The sequence below is a fragment of the Dreissena polymorpha genome, chromosome 7, assembly GCF_020536995.1.
Source record: "Dreissena polymorpha isolate Duluth1 chromosome 7, UMN_Dpol_1.0, whole genome shotgun sequence".
Taxonomy (NCBI): domain Eukaryota; kingdom Metazoa; phylum Mollusca; class Bivalvia; order Myida; family Dreissenidae; genus Dreissena; species Dreissena polymorpha.
The window spans coordinates 61,726,042-61,742,818 of NC_068361.1; the positions used below are offsets into that span (position 1 = coordinate 61,726,042).

At 33.6% G+C, this 16,777-nt stretch overlaps 1 protein-coding gene across 3 annotated transcripts in view; it reads left to right on the plus strand.

Moving 5' to 3' along the window:
* The window catches only part of LOC127837854 (complement C1q-like protein 4), a 56,814-nt gene extending 40,664 nt beyond the window's left edge, over nt 1-16,150 (plus strand). Inside the window, exons 2-4 of one of the 3 annotated variants that reach the window (XM_052365271.1) lie at nt 14,340-14,427; nt 15,031-15,135; nt 15,639-16,150. In XM_052365271.1, the coding sequence (XP_052221231.1) occupies nt 14,340-14,427; nt 15,031-15,135; nt 15,639-16,072 (627 nt within the window). In that variant the 3' untranslated portion in view covers nt 16,073-16,150. Of the gene's footprint in view, nt 1-14,307; nt 14,428-15,030; nt 15,136-15,638 lie in introns of all 3 variants that reach the window. The other 2 variants (XM_052365268.1, XM_052365272.1) reach the window with 2 other exon arrangements.
* The last annotated feature ends 627 nt before the right edge of the window (nt 16,151-16,777 follow it).

Sequence of the window (16,777 nt, forward strand, 5' to 3'; positions counted from 1 at the left end):
GTTGATATTTAATTTAAAATGTCAGTTAATATTGGTAACCTCTGTCCGAACTATTCTGAAATATCCTATTGATAGTTTATCAATTGTAGATAATGAACATATTTGAATACCCACGCATGTGGTTATTTGATCGAGACAATTTTGACGTAGATTAATTCACTGGGGAGGTAAAATTTATGTTTGTGCTATTGAACGTTTTTTATGTGTGGTATATAGGGTTCAAACTTTATTATTGGACCAGAGAATAATTTGAAGTTTGTTATTTCCACTAAACTTGGTAAAATAAATTGATAAACTCCAAGGATCGAAGCAGCCAAACCAATTAAATGGCAAAATTCTAAAGAGGATAAGGCAAATAGAGCTATTATTGGGCTTTTCCTATTTAAACGTTGATTTCAGTGACATGAATGTCAATGCGATAAGATAAACGACGTCCCTGTCCTCCATTCAATCGATATAATGTGTTTTAAATACACAAAGGTGGTGTCAGTTAGTAGCATAACAGGGTCGTTAAAATGCAATTGTACTGTGAATGCTTCATGTTCAGTATTTAAGTTGTTCAAAATGACGCAAAGAAGAAATTTTGCTTCTCTCAGAAAAATAAAGTTCTGTTTGCTTAGTCCCAATAAAGGATTCGGTCTATTAAAATGCCTAAAATTTCTTTCCGACGAATATAAATTACAAACCTCTTATAGGAAAAATAAACAATCATGTGGCATATAAAAGAAAACATAACGTACAACACGTTTCCATTCTTTCATAGTTCTGCGTTTTTCGCATACACTAACCACAAACCAGTATGATTTTTCGGGTATTCATAACTTCAGTCATAAATGCACATAGTAATCTCATTCCCTGTCGAGCAATGACGATCGTTCACGAGGGAAAATCAGGCGGTTCCGTAAATTCTAAACTGGTAAAGACCGAAATTGTCAATGTTTTTTTACAACACGTTTCTTTTTATTCGTGATTCGATCCATATTTCCCTTTAACACTATCCTTCTTTTTTTCGATTTATGAAATGGCAATTCAAGCTCTTTAGTTCTGATGTTTATATTTATCAATTTAAAGCGTAAAATGACAAACTTCAAAACATGCCAAAATCTGTGAACAAGTCCCTTTAACGGTAAGTGTTGTTCAACCGTTACGTACATTTTACTGTTAAGTAGTTTAAGTAGACGACTATATTGAAATTCAACTCTGTATATTTGGCAAATTAAATGCTGGGCGATATTCATGAAAAACCATTATCCGGCGTTATATCGGCTTTCGTTAAGTTTGAGACCTTGAAGCTACGATACAATTTGCTTTATGAAAATCTAATCTACATTCAGTTTTGAATGAAAATTGAACATACAATTTACATGTCATACCGTAAAATGAACTTTAATGCATTGACGAATATAATATTCCGTTTGACGCTTTTGAATAATGTAGGGTTCACGATTAAATAAGTGTTTGCTATGCGTATAGTCTTCATTACTAAATTAGACATAAATAAACAATTTAATACTGCGAATAATATATATAACTGCAGGACCACATGAAGGCAGATGTAGAGAGTGAAATTGTTTATAAGTTAAATCTCCAAATAAATAATAAATAAAAATAAATACGTTTTGACATCTTCGTACGCCTTCTGTTTTACAATAACGATGCTTTAAATTAAATGTGTAATAAAACGTAAACTCAATCATGTCAATCACTTGATCAAATGACCAATGCAATAAAAACCGCAAATGTACAATCAAGAAAACAAATGTGTCGTGTTCTGAGAAAACAGGGCAAAATGCATGTGCGTAAAGTGTCGTCCCAGATTAGCCTTTGCAGTCCGCACATTAGCCTGTTTCGTTAAATTTTGTTTCACATTTATGTATGAGAATTGCATTTGTGTTAAATATAAATGAATCAAAACCAAAATACATAACTAGCAATCGTAACAATTATGAAACTTTCCCTTCATGCGATGCTGTTTTTAGGGAAGGGTGTTTTTTTCCGGAGGGTGTTTCTTCCGAACACCGAGGGTTGCTGGCCCCTCCCAACTTTATCTTCGGATGATGTGGGCACGATCGTTAAGAAAGAAAAATCTCAAGGCGAATGAATTTGAAAATCGCTCTGCTTAATGGATTGGCGTAAAGTGACGTCTCTGGTTAGCCTGTGCAGTCCGCACAGGCTAATCAGTTAAGACACTTTCCGACTTGACTGAATATGTGTTTAAAAAAACTTCCTTTAAACGAAGTTAAAAAAAAAGCGGAAAGTGTCCTACCTGATTAACCTGTGCGGACACTACGCACATGCATTAAGCCCCGTTTTCCCAGAGCGATCCTAACATCATATCTAAATCTCGTCCTTAAATTTGGAGATTCTATTTACTCTTTCATTCTTTACCGAAAGTGTTAAAAATTCCTATACAATTTTAAATTTCAAACAACATCATGATAAAGAAACGTTATTTACGGAATATCCGCAAAAAACACAACTTTCAATAACATAAACATATTCATTTGACACTTCAGTACATTATTAAAGAACATTAATAGAGCTTTTTCGAGAAATAATCGCAATCATACTATCAGATCGTATCAAATCTTGACTACAATCCTGTTAATCGTATGAATTGCAGAAAATGATTGAATGGCTCAAAATTGGTTATGATCAGCACGATCAACTTCGATAAAATGAGCCTCGTTCTCGTTCTGTGCAGGCTTATCTGGGGCGACACTTAACGCACATATATTAAGCCTAGTTTTCAGAGAACGCGACTCAATTGTCCATCGAGCTCATATATCATGTCGCATAAGATCGTATTGCATCTTAACAAAGAGCGACACATCGTATCTTGTCGTTCTTCGATATCTCGGTGATCGCGGTCGCTCTTATGAAAGAAATGCAACCTGTAACAGTTGATAAACATTGCGATGACCAGAAAAAATAAAGTTGAAAGTCAATCAGACTGTGTTAATATCATTCGCAGCTCGAAGATATAGCTCAAATCACGAATACAATCGTTAAAACATGAAAATAAATCGTAGCAACTGCCGTAAAAGAGCGCATAGAGTTAGAAACGAACGGGAACCTATACTCGTACAAGATGATTCTAATATCTATGAACGCAATCATAATGATCACATCAAAACAATAGTCAATCGTGAATTCGTTCGAAATCTCTACGTCTCATCTCTTTATTTTGATAGGTTGCGTTGAGATGTTTTTACAGTGGTTTGCGCACTCGTCTTTCAAACAGATGACGTGAATCGACGCCCGCCCTACGACTGTTTGCATGTGACTGTTCCGGATATATGTGTTGGTTTTCCCAATTATGATGTGGCTTGTTCAAGGAAACAAATGACGGGATATCATAATGAGTCGACTAGTAGTAAAACAAGTGCTATGTTGTATTATTATAATGGAATGAACCAATATTCAATATTGCAATATTGAAGATAGCAACTTGATATTTAGCATGCATGTGTATCTCATGGACCTGCACATTTTGAGTGATGAAAGGTCAAGGTCAACATCATCCTTCTAGGTCAAAGGTCAAATATATGGCTTCAAAGCACAATAGGGGGCATTGTGTTTCACAATTGCGGTAACTGCCTTTGATTATTTGATAATTGCTTTCTATTATCAGTACATTTTCATGTGTATGAACTATGACGGCACGAGGATTATCCGTTAATTTTATTGGGAAATGTTCTCATAAATGATAACGACTTAGCGACGATTAAATTTCTGATTGAATGTGCAAGTTACAATAACAATGTGTATTGGTAACAATTAGCGGCCCAGTCATAATGTCATAGTAATAGCGCGTGACAAAATCAATAGATCTTTATCGCTGATAAGATGTGAATAACAACACTTATCTAGCGTGTGTTATTAAAAGAAGGTGATAAAAGGATTAGTGATCGTTTATTGTGGCACAACGGGTATCGAATTGCTACTTTGTAACAAACTTACAGCAATTATGGAAGATGACATTTTGTCACGTAAAACGTCTGTTAAAAACTTTTGGATTCTTTTACATGAGAACGATATCGTTATGCCGTACTTTCGGTTTATAACAGCGATACGCTATTACTTTTGCGGACGTGACGTCATTGACACATTCCAACCGTTAGGTAAAAATATCTTCCAATGAACATAATACGAAATGTCGGATTAACCGAATTAAAGAGATGCATGAGTAAACAACATTATTATCGTTTATAAACTCATACGTTTAAGAATAGGTATGAATTTAAATCAATTTATAAGATATTAAGTTGTAGTATTCACTATAAATAATTTATGTGATACTTATTTATCGGCAATAAGCCTTTTTTAAATTAGCTATGTTTACGAAACGAAACGACTGGGTGGGGTAACGACCAAGCAATACTACCAACTGACCAACGATCTATAAAGTAGTCATCTTAAAACAACGGCCACCTGTCTACAACGGTCACTTTGGTCATTTCCCTGGTTTACTAACGACTCGCCCCCTTAACGACTCGCCCCATAACGACTCGCCCCACTTTTTATAACGACTCGCCCCACTTTTATAACGACTCGCCCCACATGTATAACGACTCGCCCCACATAGATAACGACTCGACCCATCATTACTTATATGGTAGGATTTTTATTTAATTTCGATTTTATTGTGTTTTAAGTCGGTAAAAACTGGTGGGGTATTGAAAAAATATCTTAAGATTTGGCAAATTAGAAGTTTGATGAAATTTGTTAAAATGCTTTACTTTAACTGTCACCTTTTTCAGGAACTTTCAACAGAAACTGGAATACTGTATCGCATCCTGCATGATATGTTCAAGATTTCTACACCTGGAATTTTATCAACTCTTGCAATTAATATTATGCGTTACCACAGTAACATAACAATGTTTTTGCGTATATAATATATAACGACTCGTCCCATCATTTTTATTGTTACATTTTTAGCATCTATGTTAAATGTAAACAGTACAGATGAATAGAAAGAGAAATATATAAGAAAAACTTTTTTGTGTTGATGGTTTATTAGATACTTATGTACTTATATACAACAACAACAACAACAACAACTTATAAATAAAAAGAAAGTTACGCAGTGTGTATAATAATATCAATACATTGATATAATAAGAAAAATTTACAAAAAGACAGTCATACATCAGTACCGGGTAATCAATATAATTATATCTTAATATTATCAACATTGAATTTATGAAAATGATTTTATTCAAACGTTTTATTCATAACAAATTTAAACACTATTTACACAAACAACAACAACTATTTGCACAGGTCCGTACATGGCTGAACACAAGTCCAGCAGCTGCGCTGCAAATACAGAGTGCAAAGCGCAGGCATGGTGTTAGTCGAATTATCAATTTAAAATAATGGTATACTATAATAATGTATACATCTTTAAATACTAAACTCCGCAGTGGCACGTATTACTCAATTTAAGTTATAACCATTTAAGTAATTAAACAAATCGTGGAATTAATTGATTTATCACAAATGGTTTCTTGTTTATTTGAAACCATTGCAAATTTTCCGCGGTAATTGTTCACACCTACAAATTAAAAGAACCGCCATTTAATTAGCGTTAAATGTTTATTTGCAACCATTGAAAACTTTCCGCGCTAATTGTTCACACCAAAATTTAAAAGAAACGCCATTTGATTAGCATTTTAAAGTAAAGTTTGTGTGAAAAACCCAAAAGGACTGATACGCATTTTTATAGTATGAAAAAAGATTTTTAAAACGTGTGTTGTGTATTCAGATCAACAGGTAATAAATAGGTAGATTTAAGATTATAATGGTAATTTTAAAATTATAAATAAAAAATTATCTTACAGATGAATTGTGTCCGTAAAATTTCTGCAAAAAATAAATTTCGGCAAAGACCTTTTTTCATTTTTCTTACCTTTCAATACCCGTATATATGAAAATATCTTTACCACGAAGCAAGGTATTCACGCTTTCGCGATTATGACACATGTATTGTTGATTGTCATCACCCGCCCGCGGTAATGTACCTGTCAATTATGTTGTTAATTCATCGGTCTCTTTATAACGATAATCCCTAAATTCTTGAGTAATTTAACCTGGGAATCTTTAATTGTCGATATGATCTTAGCCTTTGCTTCTTTTTATAAATATAAAGGAAAGTATGACATGAGACAAATGTACCGATACCCAATAGTCTTGCTTTATGATAATATTGTCACTGAACAAAGATGTAAAAAAATCATAAAATAAAAATTATTACTTTTCAGAATATGCCTGCAATAGACGTCATTAAGGTCAGGTATAAGGCAAAAAACCGCTGAACGATGGTTATCAAACAATGCCGAACCTTAAATTCATATTATGAATTGATTTCATTTATATTACCATATATAATATAACATTTTATTTTGATAGGGCGAGTCGTTATATATGTGGGGCGAGTCGTTATACATGTGGGGCGAGTCGTTATAAAAAGTGGGGCGAGTCGTTAAGGGGGCGAGTCGTTACATTACCATTTCCCTTGACTGACCGCTGTTTTCAATTGACCAGTCGCCAACTCCGCCCACATTTTGTCGATCAGCCAATCAGATATCGATTTTTCACACACCCCTCAGCAACGCTTATCTGGCCGTCATTTTGTCCGACAAACAAAGCGTGTTGAACATATGGAATGGACGTAATTTTTAAGAGTTTACACAGATTTTATATCAAATGCATGATCATTACTGATCGATCATTATTCAAAATTGTAGGTGCTATACATACTTAATAAAAGGTTATTATTTTATCTTTATTTCTTGAACATATGAACGAGTATTGAGAAAACAAACACAATAAATAGTTTAACAACACCAGGTGTGTGTTCTATAAAACGTGTTATACCGTTTGATGCACAATATTATTAAGCAGTTTGGGCAACATAATAATTGCCACACGTGCTTATTAATCTCAGCGTAATTGTCGATGATTAATAAATAACAGTATGTTGCGTGGATCTCAGAATGAAGGAACATTAAGGCATTGTTAGGTACTGTACACAAGAAAAGAAAACTATTTAATTACTTAAATGATTTCCAATTATATATTTATTTTCTGTGGATCATAAACAAGGGAAATCATCATAAATTGTTAACTTAAATATTGTTTTAACTAAAGTAAAAACAACAAAAAGGTGATTTCAACGCGGCTTAGCCAGCTTAAAGCGACTTCAAGTATAAAATGTACGGCTTATATTACAACAACAACATTTCTAATACAACATATATTGATACGGGGAGAAATGTGAAAATTGCAATTACCATATAAGGGCCATCTTGTTATAAATAAGCAAATGCATAGTATGCTAAATGTATTCAATTCGAATGTTCGTGAACAGCACCGTAATACCAACATTTCATTTTTTGATAGTGATAGGTTCGCATTAAACATAAATGTAATAAAATGCATATTAGACTATCTGTTAATGAAACCACGAAATCAGGCCTGTATTAAATTATGGTTACAATCAAAATTTAATTTATATCTAAATAAAAAAAATCGGTGTCTTTTTAAAAATAACACAATAAAACAAAGATCTAAACATTTTTAATAAACAAAAAACCCATCATGATATGGATATGTCATTTGAATTTAATAAAAATATTTTCAAAATTATATATGAATAGCCACCGGGTTCACTGTCAGACGGTTGAATACAAGTTCAAAATCAATATGAAATAAATGCTCATTTTTACAACGGATTTTTCATCACCTCCCTATATAATATGTATAAGAAACGTTTCTGATAGTCAGTCTGCCGTTAACTCATTTATTTTGATTACGCCATTTCTCTCTAAAGTTTTTTATGATTGTATTAACGTTTTACAAAGCAGTTTAGTTTAGTGTGCGGCTTTAATAATTTATTTTATAGAAAAGAGCATAATACATCATTACAAATATAGAATTTCCCTCACGTAATCCGCTATAATTGCGATCTGCTTGTCGGAGTTTTCTAATCACTAGACCACGTGACTGTGTGGGCGGAGCGATCGATAATTTGGCGACTGGTCAATTTCGACTGTAAATCAATAGCCTAGTTAGCAAGTAATTTATTGTTTTTCAAACGATACCGCTTTTAAAACCGAAAGTAGGTAACGTATTCGTCCACTTCGACGAACGCGATTATTTTTTAATTTCTTATTGGCATAGATAAAATAATTTATATAATATAAAATTAAATAGTTAGCAAGTAATTTTTTTTTCAAACGGTAAAGCTTTTAAAACCGAAAGTAGGAAACGCATAATTATTATTATTATTTTTATTGCTGTTCAATAATCATTTAATTATAATTAAATTATTATTTAATTATTTTTTAATTAGTATTTAATTATAATTTAATTATATTTAATTATTATTTGATTATAATTTATTTTTCATTTAATTATTATTTAATTAGGATTTAATTATTATTTAATTATTATTTAATTATTTATTATTATTTAATTATTATTTAATTATTATTTAATTATTATTTAATTATTATTTAATTATTATTTAATTATTATTTAATTATTATTTAATTATTATTTAATTATTATTTAATTATGATTTTATTATTATTAGGAATTTATTTAATTTGTATTCAATTATTCTTTAATTATTATTTAATTATTATTTAATTATTATTAATTCTAATTTTAATTATTATTAATTACTATTTAATAAGTATTTAATTATTATTTAATTATAATTAAATTATTCTTTAATTATTATTTTATTATTATTTAATTTTCATTTAATAATTATTTCATTATTATTTTATTATTACTTTATTATTATTTTATTATTATTTTATTATTATTTTATTATTATTTTACTATTATTATTATTATAATTTTTTTTTTTTTACAATATTACTACTACTACTACCAATAATTATAATTATTATTATTTAGCATTGTGAGTACGGCGGATGTAAAAATTAGAATACCAATTTGCTTGCAAATAGCAGCCATCGCCGTTTTAAATGTATCGCAAGACAGTATGAATGTTTATAAATTGAACTCCGACATAAAATTCATAAAATTATATATACTTATAGCTATTTTGTCGTAGTTATTTTTTATTATATTAAATTAAGCCTCGTTCTGGGAAAACTGGTCTTAATGCATTTGCGTGGAGTTTCGTCCCATATTAGCCTGTGCAGTTCGCACAGGCTCGTCAGGGACGACAATTTCCGCTCTTTTGGTATTGTTTGTTCAAAAGAAGCCTCTTCTTAGCAAAAATCAAGTTAATGCAGACTGTGTTGTTCCTGATAAGCCTGTGCGGACTGCACGGCTGATCTGGGACGTCACTTTGCGCACTTGCATTAATATTAAAACATAACATAAGTCTCAGTATGTGCAGGATCTTTGTGCATTATGATATAACTTGTTACGACTAAACACCTTTCTACCGTCCCGGTTATTTTGCTGACAGGACCGGGGGTCGACCAGTGTATTCCGACCTGTGTATTGGCCTATCGCAGAGGCACATGACAGGGGTTCAAACAACACCTGAATATACGGGAACCCCTAAAAGGGTCACTTTTTGAGACCTTGTTATTACAAGACCATACCGTCTTTAATTTGAGAAGTTTTGAGTTAACCAATACAATTCGTTCTCTGTTTTTGCAATGATTTAAAATCACTATATCATACGTAATTTACACATACTTGTGAAATGTATGTAAATTTGTAATTAAATTGTATATTCTATGAATTATTATTTTCTCCTCTGAGTGACTCTATTTTGTTTAATATAGTCTGATTGCCATCTGTGTTCCCAGATAGGAAGTTTACTCGCGCCACTGTTGGTGAGTTAAATGTTGATGTGGTGAGCCTCTTTCTTGGCTTAATGCATGTGAGTAAAGTGTCAACCAGATAAGCCTGCGCAGTCCGTACATCCTAATCAGGGACGACACTTTCAGCTTGAATGATATTTTTCGTTTAAATGAGTCCCTTCTTAGAGAAAATCAAAGGCGGACGGTGTCGACACTGGGATGACACTTTAAGTACATGCATTAAGCCCCGTTTTCTCTGAACGAGGGTCGTATGTGCAGAGTGTCATTTTGATTATAACATTAACAGTTTCATATTAAACGTAAAAAAAATATAAAAAAATAATGCGTAATAGTAGTCTTGAAGCTATTTCAAATGGGAGTAATGTTAAAAATACGAAAAAAAGAGAATAACATGATTAATATATAAAACACACACTATCACGAAACAGTTGCCGTTTAATATTAAGCTTTCCCAGGAAAAATAGGCCATGGTTGATTGACTGATCGCAACCTAAAAGACAATTGTGATACTATTATAGTATTGGATGATTTTTTTTTCTTTCAGTGGTATACAATTTTATTCAGAGATAATTAAACACTGTTTAAATTTCGATCTTTCTTCATTTATATATAAACCATATGAAATTAATGTTCAATAGCATACCATCTTACTATTTCGCCCTTCTTGTACTTATTTTCTTATTTTATTTCATTAATATGCCTTATTGTCTTTTTGTAAGTACTATTGAAATCCGACTGTCGAATATAACACCTTACTATTTACTGCTGTTTACTCTCTCGGCCCATTCTTCGGCCATCGGGTGTTTATTGTATAACATAACATAACATATCTTTATTCTGGCATAAAATAGCAGAATGCATACTTATAGCCAACAATATAATTATAGCGTGAAAAGTGAAAGGAACATGAAATTATAATATTACAAACATTAATCTGAAAAGGATTAACATAGATGTTAGTGCCGTGCAAGCAAAATATGCATAGTTCATATTATATTTATTTACAACAATAACAACAAACATGTATTTCCATGTAGGTGACTTAGAACTTCCAACATTTTCACATTATGTATTCGTGTGTGAAATAATAGACTATAAACATTAATCTGAAAAGGATTAACAAAGATGTAAGATCCGTGCAAGCAGAATGTGCATAGTACATATTATACTTATTTACAGCCATAACAATAAACATGTATTTCCATGTACCGGTAGGTGACTTCGAACTTCAAACATTTTCATAGTATGTATTCTTGTGTGAAATAATATACGTATACAACTTTACATATTGGTTCAAAATAGACAATATTTATTGAGACAAAATGTTGCAGTATAAATATAAAATGAGTTACAAATATTATTATTAATAGTTATTTATACATATTTGTTCTCTCAATGCATGTTACTTCGCTGTTTCAAGATGGCGGTTGTTTTCTGTCAGATGTTGAATAACCCGCGTGAAATGTAACGCGAATTTTGATTGGTTGTTATTTTAAGCATAGCCCTGATTGGCTATAACATTTGTAGGAACAATTAAATCTTCTAAAGGAAGAATTCGAAATTCACAGGAAGAATTAAGATGACCCGGCTAAAAGGGTCAAAAGTCACGAATTCTTCATAAGGAACAATTAAATATTCCTAAGGAAGATTTATATCTTCCTTAGGAAGATTTATATCTTCCTTAGGAAGATTTCGTTGTTCCTAATGAAAATATCAATCTTCCTAAGGAAGATTTAATTCTTCCTTAGGAAGATTTATATATTCCTAAGGAAGAATTCGTGACTTTAGATCCTCATGGTATGTCATATGGGGGGGCTTTAGCCCCCTAGCCCCCCACCTAAATACGCCTCTGAAACTATCATCTGACACTAGATTATTTCTTATATAAACAATAATACCGCCTGAATTTCGTTTTGCTGTGCTTTTAATATCTTCTATTCAAAACGTAATGTTCGAAACCATCTACAAGTAAATTTGAAAAAGCATCTGTCCATGTTTCTGTAAATAAAATACAATCATTGTTATCGAATAATATCTTTACAAAATCCTATTTCAATTTGTCAGTCCTTTTGCTACATAATCCGTTAATGTTCATATAAGCGCATCGAACTTTGATCTTCTCCTCTCCGTCCTACTTCTTGACCTCCGGCTCACTCTGTTGCCCATCAATGTTCGTCTCGTTTCTATTTTTAGAAACTGGGAAATTCCCATGGTTAAACGCTGTCAAATTTCGACTATATGGACTAGCGGAGTAAGTCCGCCGAGATGTACGGTTTCTTGTACGGGATACATGCGAGCCACTACCTGTCACCACCTTAGCATATGTCTGATCATTTGAAAGCGTATTATTTTTAGAAATATTACACTGATTTTGCTCACTAACGACCGGCGACTGGGTGTTAATGCTACCGGACGCAGAGGTAGTATTGGGTATTAATAGTGCAAATGTATCTTTTAGCAGGGAAGGCATCGCTCCGAAATGACTCCCCTGTAAACATTCGGAGTTCACCACTTTGTCTGTCTGGTCCGTTCTATTTAATGAACCATCGCTCACTTGGACACTTTGCAAATTTAACAATTGCGCAAAACCCGTGTTTTCTACATTTGACACAACTGATAATCCTGGACTGTAGATCTAATTAGTGCTGGCTAACGGAGAGTCCATATCATGAATATATGTGTTATTTTGCTGAAATCCAGATTTAATGTTATAGTAATTTAGTCCGACATTATCAGTGACCGGAATTTGTTGTCCGATCATGAGCGGGGCGTATCCAGGTGGGAAACCAGGAGGGGGGTTTATAGTCAAAGTGTTCATTTCAGCGCGCTGTTCTGGTACGACATTCGTAGAAACCTGTTGTTGAGCATGCGTTTGTTGCACTTGTTCATTTTGATCAATCACATTTATATATGTCATTCTGTCGTAACCGACGTAAAAGTTCCAATTGGGGAATTCGTCCTGAATAAGCCGGCCATCTGCTATCAATTTGGCAGGGAAGACAATAGATACTTTTGACCTTGGATATTCGGCACGGTGTTTTCTTAACAATGGCCAGAGTCGAGATCTTGCACTTTGAACTACTTTTGGGTAGTCATAGTCAACTGAATAACCCGGATGGTCTTTCAACCGACTTACTTTGCTCATCACATAGCTGATATCTCCATAGTCTCTAAAATTTACGATTATCGGCCTCTTGTTGAAATTTTTACCTTGGACTCGCTTTCCTAGTCTGTGTGCACGTGCCATGTACACGTCTCTCGAATTTACGTCCAATTTTGATTCTAGAAAGTCAGCAATTACCGCGAAACAATCTTCCTCCCGGGTTTCCGTAATTCCTCTGAATATAAGATTGTTTCGTCTTGAACGAGCCTCCAGGTCTATCGACTTATACGCCACTGCTCTCAAGAGCTCTGTTTGTGAATTTGTCACATTTATTACCTGTCCAATTTTCTGATCTACCTGTGTTAGCGATTTTTGAAACTCTATAAGATTTCTGCTACAATTCGATTGCTCGTTTCTTATGTACCTAAGCTCATCAAACATGTGCAATAGTTTATTTTCAGGTGTACTATCAATAAAATCTTGCCTGCTTAGGTTAGCCATTTTTATAAATCCGTATGTCACGTGCACTCCCGCTCGATGAAAAAATTTGAAACTTTCACAATGGATAGTTTATATTAGTCCACATTTCACATGAAATCACATGCAATCCATAAATGCGATACCTTTAATTCACTCAACGTCTAATATACTGTCAATAATATACAGTTTCAGTGTACTTTATGTTCAATATCCACCTTTTAAAATTCTAAAATGTTCTCCGGCTATATTTTTACGTCCACACTGTCAGCCATTTTTAACATATATGACTAATCAGCGAAACAAGCAATTGGCAATTAACTTGGTGCATTTTTATGTCCCCGACTCTATACTGGGGGACATATTGTGTTTGCCCTGTCTGTTTGTTTGTTTTGTTCGTTCGTTGGTTTGTTTGCGTCAAACTTTAACATTTGCGATAACTTTTGCAATATTGAAATAGCAACTTCATATTTGGCATGCATGTGTATCTCATGGAGCTGCATATTTGCAGTGGTGAAAGGTCAAGGTCATACTTCAAGGTCAAAGGTCAAATATATGGGGGGACATCTTGTTCTCGTCTAGTTTGACGTTAACATATGGTGTCTGTATGTATATTAACTTGATGCAAATCAAACATAAATCAATACTATCCTTAGTAATATATCTTTAAGGCACTATGTGGTGTATGGCTATATGGTCTAAGGTCACAAAAAGCATTTAAAATATCATTTAATAATAAGTAACGAGTCCGATAAAATTTAAATCTTATCGCATCTTCTCGAGATAGCGCACTTTCTTCTACAATATATAACTACATGGTATAAGTTCACACTAGTTAGAAGATAAGAAAATTACCACGTCTTTTTAGCGAAGCATTCACAATCGTAAAGGTCATTTTAATAATCATGTGGACCCTGTTGGTACTAGTCGCTCAGGTAATTTGCGTGACGAGCGTGGCTCATGCGGACGATACTTCCTCTATGTCAGCATTGCTGGAGAGACTGCACGCATTGGAAGGAAGAGGTATGTGACAACTATCATAATGCCTTAGAATGGGGTTATACCAAATATCAAACGTATTTTAATGCATATAACAATTGCCAAATAAACTGCCTTGCTTCAGATGTTAATCTTAATGTACGTGTAAATGCGAATTGGCACCGTGTAAGTAAATAACAGCTTTTGTCATTTTCTATATGAAATGATATGATTGACCGGAGTACCCAGAAACAAATCAAAATGGTAGAAACACTGTTGCCGATAAAAGGAACTCAGTACAAGCAAGGTTATTATGATCGGTTTTGTATTGATTGCCAGCAATATCAATATGCATCCCATGAAAACACTTGTTGCGGCGGAAACAAATGATTATTATGAATGTTTATGAGGATTTAGTTGAATCTGTTTGTACAAGCTTTTTTTGGCATGAAGTATCGATATTACTGAAACAAGTGTCGACAACAGGAAAACTCGCGAACGGTACGCATAACTTAATTCCTATAGTTTCTTATTCGCTGCTTGCACAAGACGAACAATTACCTCAAGACAAACTTTTAAAGACCCATACTACATTTAGCGATCACAAATTTTCATATACATGTACCTACTTTGTCAATCTTTTTTAAGAGCGCGCTCACGAGACGGAGCTGGCGTTTCAGAGAAAGCGTCTAGTCGAGCTGGAATCCGCGCAAGCGCAGTCAAAGGCTCTTTCGACGCTGCTGGACCCGGCAGGTCAGAAAATAAACAAAATAAAATTATATTACTCCATTAATTACAGTGAAAAAATAATAACATAAACGCCCATTATATGACTACGATTGGCATCAATGGCGTGTATTTCGAAATACAAACAAACATACGGTTACATCGTCCAAATCAGACAAAGTTGACAGTTCAAATAAAGGTGAAGCTGGTCTACATAAGAATAAACAAAATTTAAATGTCCATTAAAATTGTATTTAACTTCATTCATTCCCTGTTAATAGAGCGTATCTTATTTGCTGGACACTGTTAAAAACTTGGCTATAAAATATATACACTAAATTGAAAAAGTCCAATTGCATTCATTTAAAGAAATCGTAAACAAGCATTCTATAAAAAGCTGAAAAAGCTTTATGTATTTGTTCAATCTTTGTAAGATTATTATTTGTTTCTTTTCCCTGCCACTCTGTGTTTATGCCGTTAAGCTAACAAACCGTCAACATCGAAAAAAACCCACATCTGTTATATTTTAGCAATTAAGAAACGCCTTATCTACGAAGACGAGACAGTCGCCTTCCACGCGACATTAGACGGTACACTTGAACACGGCCACGTGAGTCAACAAATACTCTTCAACAGCGTCAGCCTCAACATCGGCGGCGGATATGACGCGAATTCCGGGTCGTTCACGGCGCCAATGGGCGGTCTTTACATATTCTCTACGTCCGTGATGAGCCTCCAAGGGAAAGGGGCGGAAATGCACGCAATCATCATGAAAAACGGCGTGGAGGTCGCGGCGGCGTACGCGAATGGCATGGGTGGTAACATGGAGCAAGGGTCGGTGACCGCTACCGTTCGATTGGCAAAAGGTGACATGGTACATGTCGCTGTTGGTCGTCATGACGACACCGGGGTATGGGGCGACAAGCTGACAAGCTTTACCGGATGTTTGATTTTGCCAATGTGATATTATGAAATCGTGAATTTGCGACTCAAATTCATAATATCTTAATAAATAATAACCGAAAGTGTTATAGATCATGTAGACGTGAATTGTTGTAAATGAGTATTTTGTAATATTTGTCTTTATTACCGTTATTAATTACCAGTATAATAATACTAATTAGACACTTACAAAAAATGAGTGTATACCCTTTTAGCTTCTTTTTAATATTGTAGAGTTAAATTAATATTAACACGGGAGATATCGATGTTCTGTGACGTACGAATTATGTTTTATATCCACTTAGTGTGAACAGAAGAATATATTCATGAAGAGTGCCGACCTATGCAAGTTATGTTTTCTCCTCGTATTTGTACAATGAAATAAAATCGTAATAAAACAAAGCAAAATGTAGCGAAGCATTTAATTCAGAAATGACCATCAAACCACTTTAAATATATGGTGTGATTGTTACCATGTCGTTCTAGAGTGTTGAAGGGTTTTAGGCACACAATTTACGCGCAGATTTAATTATTAAATTGGTCGTTTTTTTCGCGCTGAATTTTTGTAGTTTTTGCGCCCTTCGAACCCGCAAATTCTAAATAACGACAAATTGTCGTGTTGGTGCGTATCAAACCCGCCAACAAGCATCACGTATACCCTCGTTTTGAGAAAACTGGGATTAAAGTCTGTGCATAAAAAACAACATCTTTTTGATCACAAAAGATC